Source organism: Gymnoscopelus braueri, assembly GCF_963280865.1.
Source record: "Gymnoscopelus braueri genome assembly, chromosome: 2".
NCBI classification, from domain to species: domain Eukaryota; kingdom Metazoa; phylum Chordata; class Actinopteri; order Myctophiformes; family Myctophidae; genus Gymnoscopelus; species Gymnoscopelus braueri.
Genome location: NC_137604.1, coordinates 34,691,954 through 34,704,456, shown reverse-complemented (window position 1 = coordinate 34,704,456; position 12,503 = coordinate 34,691,954). Strand labels below are relative to the sequence as shown.

The 12,503-nt window shown below is 38.8% G+C and overlaps 1 protein-coding gene across 1 annotated transcript; it reads right to left on the bottom strand.

The window, feature by feature from the left end:
- Positions 1-5,612: 5,612 nt before the first annotated feature.
- On the bottom strand, positions 5,613-10,664 carry rps15a (ribosomal protein S15a). The gene is made up of 5 exons (XM_080451944.1): positions 10,648-10,664; positions 9,498-9,639; positions 9,274-9,353; positions 8,528-8,613; positions 5,613-5,748 (listed from the first exon to the last, which is right to left on the bottom strand). Exons 2-5 carry the CDS (start codon positions 9,628-9,630, stop codon positions 5,655-5,657), a joined length of 393 nt encoding a protein of 130 aa, XP_080308070.1. The 5' UTR covers positions 9,631-9,639; positions 10,648-10,664; the 3' UTR covers positions 5,613-5,654.
- Between the last annotated feature and the right edge of the window lie 1,839 nt (positions 10,665-12,503).

The following is a 12,503-nucleotide window of genomic DNA, read 5'->3' as shown; positions in this document are numbered from 1 at the left end:
ATTCTCTTTGTTTTTCTTGCCCATTTCATAGTGACCTGCAAATTGATTCATGGTGGCAGAGGACAATGCAAAGCTGAGTAAAAAGAAATTTCTCTCTTACAGCCGAATTCACATTTCAAGCTTTTGCTACTATTCCATTATTAATTCTGTTATCTCCGAATCAATCATAATTAGTCTTGCAGTCAGGGAACCAAAAGGGGTTGAATACAGTAGGAGGACCAGATCTTGAGGACAACTAGATCTGTGGACTTCATTAGAGAATTCACTACTGCCCTCAAGTGTTCACTGTGTGAACTACAGTGTAGACCTAAACCCAAACTCTTCCACACACATCCAAGACAGCTCAACATTAGATGGATAAGTCATTTTCAAATTTCACACATAAAGGACAAGATGATAAATCTGAGACTATCGTGAAAAGGGAACCTTTTGAACGATCCTTCACAGGTGGAGGTGCAGAGTACTGGGGTCTGCTAAAACTTTGATTAAGCCATGATGCCCCACAAGCAGAGTCACAAAATCTGACTCAAAGGAGGTCTGATTTTCTGTTTCAGGTGGTTGTTGGCTCATGTTCCTCAGCTGTAGGGTGACACGGACAGCTGACACAGACCATTAAAAGTGGCAAAAAGGATCAGTGTCATTTCTCTTGATCTAGTTTACAAAGAAGACATCTCCCACTTCCGTAGAAGTGATCCAACAGTTCAGAGTACATTTGAGTAAGCTTCTATTTTACTATTAGAACACAGAGCTGCTGTTTTCGGTAAGACATTTTGAAGCAAAAGTTAATATCTTGTAGCCATTTAGACTGAGCCTGTAGGCTTTGTTGTCATTCGCAGCCAACAGTGCGACTCTCTTAAGACTCCTGCTGCATATTCTCTTCATATACACCTCACTACCGGGTAGCATCCCTAGGCTTCACAACAGAAGCATAAGTGTGTTTTCCTTTACAAGGTAACACTTTAGTGCTGTGAACCCATGAGGGAGTCCAGACGGTCTCTGTGCACTTAGCCTACATAGAACACTTGGACAGTCTGTGCGTTAACAGGCTGTTACCTTTCCTCTACAGTCAGATATGAACTGGGTTGTTAAATCAAGGGTTTAGGATAACTTTTACATAGAGGATCTCAGAGGAAGGTCACATTGGTGAGATAAGATTTAAGGTGACAGAATGTCAGGCTTTTCACGTGCGTTTCCATATACAGTAGCAAAAGTGTAGCTTTTAATAGCCATTGGGAGACAGATGGATGAGATTTGTGAGCACAAAGTAACATTGTGGTAGAACTTAATGTGTCATAAGACAAAAACCCAAAGGATGTTTTCAATTTAGTTTTTAGAAGTTGTATTCTTATGTCTCATGCTGTCCATTCAAAACCAGGACAAAACTGTTAATACATTGACATGGTCACTCACGACTCAATATGCCAAAATGGTCATTTAAACATGCCTTAAGAATCACGTGTGCAATTCATCAAGTCAAAATAATCATTCGGCCTCAGCCATGCCTTAAAGGGTTAGTTCAGATTTTTTGAGTATTTTCTGTAGGAAATACTTACCATTAATGTAGTGGTTGCAAAGGTATTAATTGATTGCTCGAGTCCCGTGGTCAGAGTTATGGTCCGGTTCTGATAAATATGAAGTAGTTCCGGTAGAGTAGATTTGGTGGGGGCCGCTCATTAAAAATGAATTATTTTTAAAAACTAGCGTCATTTGTATTGTTGACCTATTTCTACCATATAGAGCAGGTTTCGTTCAATTTCGACCCCTCTGTCACATGGTACTAATAGTAGAGCGGATAAAAGCAATATTTAGGGAGAATCGTTCACTTGGTGATACAAGCGTGAAACTTGGTACAGATCATCTTTAGAGGTCATTTATCGATTTTTTTAATCGAGCCACTTGAAAATCAAAGATGGCGGCCATTTTTCAAGATGGCCGACATCTTAGTGGGCAGTTAAGTGATATGATGGTTTATTTGGTGATACAAGCATGAAAATTGGCATGAGCAGTCTCTGTGGGTCACTTGACAATAGGCCACCCACAGCTACTTGAAATTTCAAGATGGCGGCCATTTTTCAAGATGGCCAACACTTTAGTGGAGCAATTAAGTTATATAATGGTTTATTTGGTGATACAAGCATGAACATTGGCATGAGCAGTCTCTGTGGGTCACTTGACAATAGGCCACCCACAGCTACTTGAAATTTCAAGATGGCGGCCATTTTTCAAGATGGCCAACACTTTAGTGGAGCAATTAAGTTATATAATGGTTTATTTGGTGATACAAGCATTAAATTTGGCATGAGCAGTCTCTAAGGGTTGCTTGACAAGAAAACACTCCCAGCCACTTTACATTTCTATTTTCAAGATGGCCGCCCCCTGGATCCTCAAAAGATACATTTTCTCATAGAAATTTATGTTTTTTTTTCTTTAAGGACGATTATACGATTATTATTATTATGCTAAAGAACAACTTTTAACACATCACAATATAGTTGTGTTGATTTGTTGATCATAGATAGATTAGATAAGAGTGAATATCTGCACTACCAGGGCACACTGGTGATATATCACTGCTGTTAAACTCAGAGTGGGGTTCAATGTCAGCTAATTGAAAGTTGGTATCCCAAATGCTGTCTAATTTACCCCAAAACAGTTAGATAGCCGCACCTGAATTGACAGGTTGTGCCAGCACGGGAGAGCCGAGCCAAGGTTAATGGGGTTTTAGTTAACCGGATGGTGTACAGATCGCTCAGGATTTAAATGGCATTGGATGAACGATCGAACTAAGTGTAGCGTTAAGGCACGAACTTAGTTGTATCCCATACATCAAAGTGCTTGGTAAAAGGTGGTAAAAGGATAAACCCTCGGCCTCTGCCTATGCTGCAGACATGGCAGAAGCCATCATAACAGTTGTGAAAACTAACTGGGACAGATGTTTAATTTGTCAGCAGGTCACCAAGGAAAAACTCATTCAGCCGAGTTTATTCAACAGAGAGCACGATCGTACTGGTTATGATACCATTGCAAGAAATGTTCCATTATTTCATAAGATCAATGCTCTGCCTATCTTACTTAGTCCAACCCGACTAGATGAAGGTGATGGCATAGAAAGCACATCGACAAGAAACAGAGCAAAATATAATTCAAGCTGTAAACTTAGGTTCAACAACACAGAGCTGGAAAGGGCCCAAAAGAGAGCATCTACATCTGCTGAAGACACTGAAGATACCAAAGATATCCATGTCAAGAGGCCAAGAAGATCTAATGTATGACCGGTCCAGCGATGTCACAACTGTGAACGAGGCCAGGCTTGATCTCTTTGCCAGAAAGCAAAGACAATATGACTTGATCCCACCAACTCAAGCAGCACTCAAAGAGCATGCCAAACATGCTTCTTATGAGGCTGGATACGTGTGGGGACAGGCATTGAAGCGACATCCACAAATGCAGAGCCCATCTGACTGGGGATGGGTGGAACAGGACGAGAAGTGGAAAGTCTTCTGGACTCCACTTCCACCTATTGCGGAGAGTTGTTGGGAGTTGACCAAATGTGGGTGCTCCAAGGCATGTACTGGAAGGTGTAACTGCTTCAGATATGGACTCAGTTTCACATGCCTATGTAGTTGCCCCTGCTAGAACCTATTTGCATGTTTATTTTGCCAGAGTTATTCCCTGTTGTCCTCTGTGTTGAAGTGGAGGCCTATGGCTCGGCTTCCCCTCGTCACATCGACGCATCATGTTTTACTTTTTATCTAGTCTATTACTGTGTAATTTTCAGTTGTTACTTTGTAACATTGCTTCCACTGCCTTCCACTGCCATATCTAACAGTGAAGCACATTTTCAGTTTAGTTCCTTAGTATCGTTTGTCATGGTTCCGTGGCTATTGCCATTCAGTATTAGCCATTACTCATAATTTTGGAGCACTGTCCGTTCAGCACCACAACTGTGCTTATCAGCACCACAACTGTGCTAATTTATTCATCTTATTTTTTGTTTCCCCACCCCTTAGTATTTTAGTTAGTAGTTTAAAAAAAACAATATATATATATATATATATATATATATATCCTCCCTTGTGACTGTTACCTTGTCGTGGTAAGGGAGCTTGTTTAGGCCTACCTCAGTGAACCCTGAGAGCTATGCCGGTGGGAGGCAACTCCTGACAGGTCTTACCAAACTGGACAGGTCGTGGGCGAGGAGTCAGACAAAACACAGTCAAACAACCTCTCTTGACAGAGCTTTTTGAGGAACCCAATACATTTCTATGAGAAAAGGTATCATTTAAAGATTGACATCTTGAAATTTCAAGTGGCTGTGGGCGGTTTCTTGTCAAATGACCTTTTGAGACGGCTCATGGCAATTTTCATGCTTGTATCACCAACTAAATGATTTCTTAAGCTTAACTAGTCCACTAAGGTGGTGGCCATCTTGAAAAATGGCCGCCATCTTGACATTTCAAGTAGCTGTGGGTGGCTTATTGTCAAGTGACCCACAGAGACTGCTCATGCCAATTTTCATGCTTGTATCACCAAATGAACCATTATATAACTTAAATGCTCCACTAAAGTGTTGGCCATCTTGAAAAATGGCCGCCATCTTGAAATTTCAAGTAGCTGTGGGTGGCGTATTGTCAAGTGACCCACAGAGACTGCTCATGCCAATTTTCATGCTTGTATCACCAAATAAACCATCATATCACTTAACTGCCCACTAAGGTATCGGCCATCTTGAAAAATGGCCGCCATCTTGGATTTTTGAGTGGCTCGATTAAAAAAGTCAAAGAGTTGACCTAAAGGAATGTTCATGCCAATTTTCACGCTTGTATCACAAAGTGAACGATTGTTCCTACTATCCGCTCTACTATAATGTTTGTGTCCAGAATCACTGCACCGCGGCAGCCTACTCACGCACAAAATATATGACACAAAAAATAGTACCATGTGACAGAGGGGTCGAAATTGAACGAAACCTGCTCTATATGGTAGAAATAGGTCAACAATACAAATGACGCTAGTTTTTTAAAATAATTCATTTTTAATGAGCGGCCCCCACCAAATCTACTAATCTACCGGAACTACTTCATATTCATCAGAACCGGACCATAACTCTGACCATGGGACTCGGGCAATCAATTAATACCTTTGCAACCACTACATTAATGGTAAGTATTTCCTACAGAAAATACTCAAAAAATCTGAACTAACCCTTTAAGCATCACATGTAATCCAACAATTAAGCATGGCAGTGCTTGTCAATTGTGTGCCCGACTTTCTAGACTGATGCTGAAAAGATTTTCCATCCTCCAAATAAAGCATGAGAAATGGTGATTAGGCTTCAAAATGTAATAGTCAAATACTGAGTAGTTGTGGGACCATTTCCTATTGCTTTCCCTGTGCACTAGAGTTTCGACTTGGTAAAACATTTGTCAAATGCCAAGTCTACCAGCAACAGTAAGGGCTGATGCAAATTGTGGAATACAGTATCGGAAATGAAACAAATTTGGTAGTGTTAAAGCCACTTTTTAACCACTAAAGGGGGAAAAAGTAGCTTGCGCACAGCATTCTCATCCATTCATTACGGGATATGAAATAAGTAGACAAGCAGACAAGAACACAATTCCCCTGGTTTGCTTTATTTGAACAGTTCTTTACATTTAGAAAAAGAATCCAAGGATTTTGCCTCCTGTGTGTTTCCTTCTGGCCTCTTCATGGTCCATGATGCCAGCTGAGGTGGTCAACACAATGTATCTGCAAGAGATCAGAGGTAAATACATTAAGGTATGGTCTACTTCCTCTTTTACATTTCTGTTGCTCCAAATCTCAATTTTCTGTTGATCCAAATCTCATTTTTCTGGAGTCGCGCACCCACAACAGCCGATCAACAAACTCACAATCTGCAATTTTGGGTGCACGACAATGCACAACCGGTATAAATCAGACTTCAACTGCAAGACAAACAAAGTAAATGCTTTACCCAAATTACCCTTCATAATATTTCCCACAGCTTACTGTATTATCAATCACATCTTGCTAAATTAACATTTCTGGTATGTGCCATTTTAAATAATGTGACCTTGGGTCTGCAGTTCTCCTTGTTTAACCTTTATATTCAAGTTTAGATTCTTTGTCCTGTCAAAAACAGACTACAACTACATTTTGTAATAACTCAATGCAGCCTACTATCAGTTAATTTCCACAACTTTATATTTCTGTTCTCTAACTGCGCAACTTAAATATGCTGACTAAACATGCTCCTTGTGGTCACAATTAAGGCGCAAAGCTTTAGGAATTTTAACAAAATGATAAAAGTACTGGAAGAAATGTTCACGTCAACAAGCTTAGTGGTCAAAGTAATGGAAAAGTGGCTTTTGATGGTTGCAATGTCTGCAAATATTTTACTGTACCAAATTATTGGGTCGTTTGTCCATCAAGTACTTAAATTATTGTAGTTGTAATTCTAATGTTGGTATGGACACTAAATTCCAATTAAAATGTGTAACCCACGCAACAACACGTTTTGTTGCAAATATAAAGCTATGGAATTTACAACTCCTCCTGTAGAAGGTATGTAGATACTCCACAAAGCAATAGTTGTGCATAAACCCATTGTATGCAGCTATTATCAACTCCAAAAAAACAACAATAACCTCAAAATTAGGATAACTATGCTTAGTGCCAGTTCAATCTCAAATTAAACCCTTTAACACAATAAATGTGTTTTGTCCATAAGTTGCAACGGTATAAATGTTCAGCAATAGTAACATTTGGACAGCGATAGCAGTAGATACGCAATACATGTACACACCTTAGAAAACTCACTCTAAGCATCAGGCCCCCCGAAATACACAATCACAAAATGTCATCGCAGATAATTACAGATGCCACAGAATCATTACAGAAAAGGGTGGACTTGCTATCGTTTTGTACCTCAGCAGACAGCACAGAAAAATAAGTGCTGAAAAGACATCACTACCCATTAGTCTCAATAGCTGATCGATTAGAAAGATGTAACATTTTGAACAACTATAGGAAGTGGTTAAGGACCACCTCTAAAACAAGAAACCTAAACAAAACTGCATGACAGACATGAATTGACTAACTAGGACTTCAGACCAACCACAGCCTTCAATTACAACCCAGCCAATCCGAGGGCTTCCTTGGGCCTTTTATCTGACAAAACCAGGACATGATTACTGGCGATTCAGACCCTTCGTCACATGACAAAAACAGTTTTGGCTTTTTTCTGAGCATTCCCTTAATTTAAGAAGTGTGTATTCGGTTAGAATAACTGTAGAAACATCAATGAAATGTGTGCTTCTCCCACAAAAAAAGTTAAAGCTAGTAATCATTGCTTGTTATAGGGAGTGGACAATTGACCATGTTACAGGTCATTCTCTTGTCTCAACATCTAATTAAATGTAAATATGGAAATTAAGCAAAAATGTCAAGCAAAATATAAATGCAAAACAGAAAAGGCCTAATTTACAGTTACCAAATAACATGTGCCCCTCAGCAATTGTCAAGTCTCTGAAGAAATACCAGCCAGGTCAATGTACCCGTCTTCTTGTGGCATGTGGAAAACTCTACAAGTTTGTGGCCATTATAATAAAGACAAGACTAAGAACCAGCTTACATTCAGAATAATCCATTATTACAGTGAAGCTTTAAAACATTGCACTAAATCAAAGCATGGCAGGCACAAGAATGAGAGAATTCTTTACTAGGGGAGGGGTGTAACAATACGTTTAAACGTACCCATCATGATACCAAGACCAGATTTGTTCATTTAGATGAAGTCAACCCATCAAGTCATGTCATAATACAACATGGAACTCAAGACTTCACACTGAGCCAGTGAAGTTGAACACTGCACATTTAACCATGCGTACCTTGGTTAAATGCGTACCTTGCTAAAATGCTGTTATGAAAAACAAATCCGAGTTGAAATCAATACAACACTGACTGGACCTGAACGTGATTATCTGTGCCATCAATTAACTACGCAATCACTGAAAAAGACGATTCCTCTTAATTCACAACAGTGTTGTTAGTGATGTAAAAATAGCTATATAGATTATAGATCAAATTTCCACAAGTTGTTGAAGCCTGCTGCTGGCCAACAGACAATAGCAAGTAGTACATATTTTTTACTCCTAAATCTACTTCTAATGATGACCCCTCACTGTCTCGGCCTGTGCACAGCCTAACTCTCTAAATTACGTACAATCAATATCTATAATGATCAAATTCCGGATTATGTTTGATTTTCATCAGTCAGACATGCATGAAATTAACCATAATAATCTTTTGAGGTCAAAGATAATACATTATTGGAGACCCATTCAACTTCCCTTAGGCCCACTTGAATATCCACCCTACACTACACAATCATCTTCCATTAGAAGCAGGTAAACAAGCAATGCCGCGTCAAGTTTTATTTTATAGATTGACCATGTTTTGTATACCATATGACTATTCAATTTCATAATGCACCCCACAAACTGCACTTTATTGTTCGGTTTCTCACCCAAACTGTCTTGAGGGCAGGAGGTTGTTCTGCCACTTCTCCAGGTCTTTCAGCTGGAGGTCAAAACGTGGGCTGATCACGCCACACTGGAACACAAAAATAATAATACTGGATTAGACTTGGTTTTTAGTTCAGTCGTGGAAAACAGCTGAAAAGTGCATGTTTCAGTCATTCTGTTAAACTGCATCATATTAACTGAAAAGTGAACCAACTCTCGTTGGCTATATAGTCTAAAATATCAGTAAATCACTCAACACTAATCTTACAGTGGCCGTCTGAGTCAGAACGTTCTCAGTTCAATCCTGGCTCCTTCTGGCTTTGTGTCAGTATTCTGGAGCAAGACACTGAACTCTTACCTGTTCCAAATGAGCAGTTAGGTGACTTGCATAGTTAACTCCACTATTTGTGTGAATGTCTGTATGAATGGGTGAATGAAACTCACTCTAGAGTTGCCCACCATATTAGTATAACCCATACTTTAAATGTAGGCACTGTTGTCCACTTAAAATTTAAAGCGATCCCTCAAACCACAAACATTTAGAGTGCACTTTGACCCGATTAAAAAATGTATCCTCCATAATTGTGGTACAAATAATGTATAACATGAAAATAAACACATGCTAACTAAAAATTAAAAATAAATCCATGGCCAACTAAAACAAATCATTTCATTGAGGCAACTTTTTTCTCCACTTCTCTTTACACTGCTTAAAAACATGTTGCCAACAATCACACAATTACAATACCTTGTTAAGTCTGCCTGTGAGATTGACGACAATTTTCCCGGCTCTATGGTCGTCGATGATCTCAAACTCTCCAATGTACCCTGGAAGAGCCAAAACAAAAGCTCTAATCAGAAAGCTGAAATAAAGCTGACAGATTACCATTAAACGGATGGGTATGCACTTAAGTGTGTAGTGATGCCTGAAGCCAAATGATATGCATACAGTCTAATGTCCATAACTCTTACCGTGCTTCATCATGACGGTGAGGAAGCGCACAATGACCTTAGAACACGGCCTGATGAGGACCTGACGTTTCCCACGTTTCTCAGCATTGTTGATGCTTTTAAGGGCATCCGCGAGAACATTCATGCGCACCATGATTGATGCCTACGACAAAAAAAAAGATAAAGACATTCAGAATGATTCAGGTGACATTAACCATACATATACTGTAACTAATCAGACTTTTTCCCGAAAAGTTATAAAAACACAAGAATTCTGATGTTGGGTTAAGATACATTTGGCCATTTAGAAGCCTTGACATTACATAGCATGACAAAATGCACATGTTACTTGCTCATGCGTACTGTATATAAGGTCTGCGATTGCTGAACGACATAAACCCCAGCATCATTACTGTGCAAGGCTTTCACAGAAAATAGCAGATCTACAAGATCACAACGAGCTTGTCGATCGGCTATTTTCAACAAAAGCTTTCCCCACAGTAACAGAATAGAGCCCTGAGAGACTCCGGTCACACATAATGAGGTGGTTAAGGTTTTCCTGTTGATAGCATGTCGTTTAGACGGATGCTCGGTTTGACGTTCACCGGCTATCCATCCTAGTTGCTTTGATACATTGAAAGACAAACGAGTTATGGCTCTAAAACGACGTGCAATAATTTGACGAACGCAGTTCAAACATTTATGTCCAGAACCAGAGCAAGCATGGCCATTTGAACAGAAAGGCAGTCTCTCTGGCTAAAGCTATGTTACATCGTTAGCATTCGCTGTCTGATTAGCACGATACAGACAGTTGGCCGGCACCGAGAAAAATCTGCTAAAAACACGTGTTAACTCTGTACCGAGATGACAAATGGGAAGTAAGCGTTTTGCTTCTAATAGCTTTGGTTTTCATAGTGAGCCTCTTTAGCTATGAGCGCCCAGCGAGGCGCTGTAATCACACAGCGTCCCAAGGCCAGGGAGATGGGACTAGCGACGTGAATCTTTTGCACCTAAAATATCGCTTAATGTATTTACGTGACCACGGCAATAATCACCTAGATTCGTTACTGTATAGTTGTGCTTCAATTTGATCACATAAATAGGCCAGTAAACATATAGATGACTTAGATACTTAAAGGATAGACGATGACAGTCCAAAAAGGGACCTTACCGGTTCTGCAATATGGCGGAAAGAGGAAGTCGTGTTTTTTCGCAGTGCAATATGGGTAAAAATCCAAGAGTCGTCAAGGCGTGATTACCAACATGTATCATGCGTGCATTTGTAGTTCATGCGTGCCGAGAAATGTTCTCTCTTTTTTATTAATATCACGCAGCAAAGTTTTACTTCTATGATTTGGTCGATAAAAAAAATCAATTTTAAATGTGTTGTTTAATACATACATGTGTCAAACGTCTGAGGATTTTAAGAGTGACACTGACAAAATTGCCCTTACAACTTCATGTGAACTATTCATGTTTTGTCAATCAATGTGATCTTCAAGCACATCTTGGTAAAATCACAGCGCTCTTAGTGGTCGGTGTGGTTGAGACATGTACAAGAAAGGACCATTGCTGCATCATGGTGATGATGATATATATAATATGTTTACTACCAACATTATGTATGTATGTATGTATGTACCTATCTATCATATATACACACAGATTAAAAGTATGTATGTGTGTATATATATATATATATATATATATATATATAAATATATATATTTGTAATATATATGTAATGTTTTTTTATATATATATATTTTCTTTTTCATTTAACATTTTTCACAAAAGTACACATACAACCCACCCACTTCCCTCCCCCCCGCACATACATGAAGGACAGCACAGATAAAACGTAATCAAAACATCAACAGAAATAAAGGTACAAAAAAGAAAATATAACAAGGAACAACAAGAAGAGACAAATCTTCTGTATAGACATTAAGTAGCTTCAAGAAATAATAGATCTAGTCCGAGATAGCTGTAAATAACAACCAATAACATCTCTGCAGGTAGGGACGTTTCCATATAATCCAAATAAGGTTGCCAAATCTTCAAAAATGTGTCAAACCTATTTCTTAAAAGATAAGTAATTTTATCAAGAGGAACACAACTGTTCATTTCTGAGAACCATCTCGCAATGAGGAGGGGATATAGATGACACTCTTATCCAGAGCACCTCACTAATATGTTAGAATTATGAGATTGAGAACATGTATCGTTTTAACTAATAATAATACATATATTTTTAAATGTATTATGTGATTAGGGAATCCAAGGGTCATGGTGTACTAACAATAATTGTACCCCAACTCATATATTAAATGATCTGACCAAGGCAGGCAATTAATGAAAAGCAGTCATGAGGCATGACAAGATAAAGACAAAGAAAAGGAAAAATAATGGGACATCTCCAGCTTTCTGGATGAACTGCAGAGACTGTCAATGGGATTTAGTGCCTGGTGAGGAAGCCTTTAATTTATTGTGTATTGTGAAAACATGAAAGGGGGTTGGCGGGGCTCCCACAGAAGATTCTCAGCTGTCTGGGTACAGTCATTGTAGTCTTGCTAAAAGTATGCAATATAGACAGTATTGACTTGCAACTACTCATTAATAGATGTCATGTTACTTAACCAGTTAACTACAAAGTCTCGATGTAATGAGTTGTGAGATTGTAGATCTGCTATTTTTGAAAGATTTTATTTGTTTATTTTTGCCTAATGTAATGACATGCCCAAAATTGGGACGCCAGTATTAAAATGTTAACAAAACACACATGCTGCTACTATAAAATAAAATTAAACTAGCCAGATAAATGAACCCTTTCATTGTACCCTCACATTAAACCTATTATTGTTCCATTCAAAATGTATACATTTCATGAAAGAAATCATACGATAAATGGTGGGGCTAATCCAATATTTTATTGCATTTGTCAACATGTGCAACAACTCAATCTTGCAAGGGAAACTACAATGTAAGTTCACAGTACATCTCACAGCATTACACTGGTTATATACA

What these genes read in the sequence shown, in the direction of transcription:
- rps15a (XM_080451944.1), bottom strand. Translation starts at nt 9,630, where the DNA reads ATGGTGCGCATGAATGTTCTCGCGGATGCCCTTAAAAGCATCAACAAT. An exon ending in CACCGTCATGATGAAGCACG is followed by an intron (nt 9,354 to 9,497) that starts GTAAGAGTTATG and finishes TGGCTCTTCCAG; the next exon opens with GGTACATTGGAGAGTTTGAG. An exon ending in TCACAGGCAGACTTAACAAG is followed by an intron (nt 8,614 to 9,273) that starts GTATTGTAATTG and finishes TTTGTGTTCCAG; the next exon opens with TGTGGCGTGATCAGCCCACG.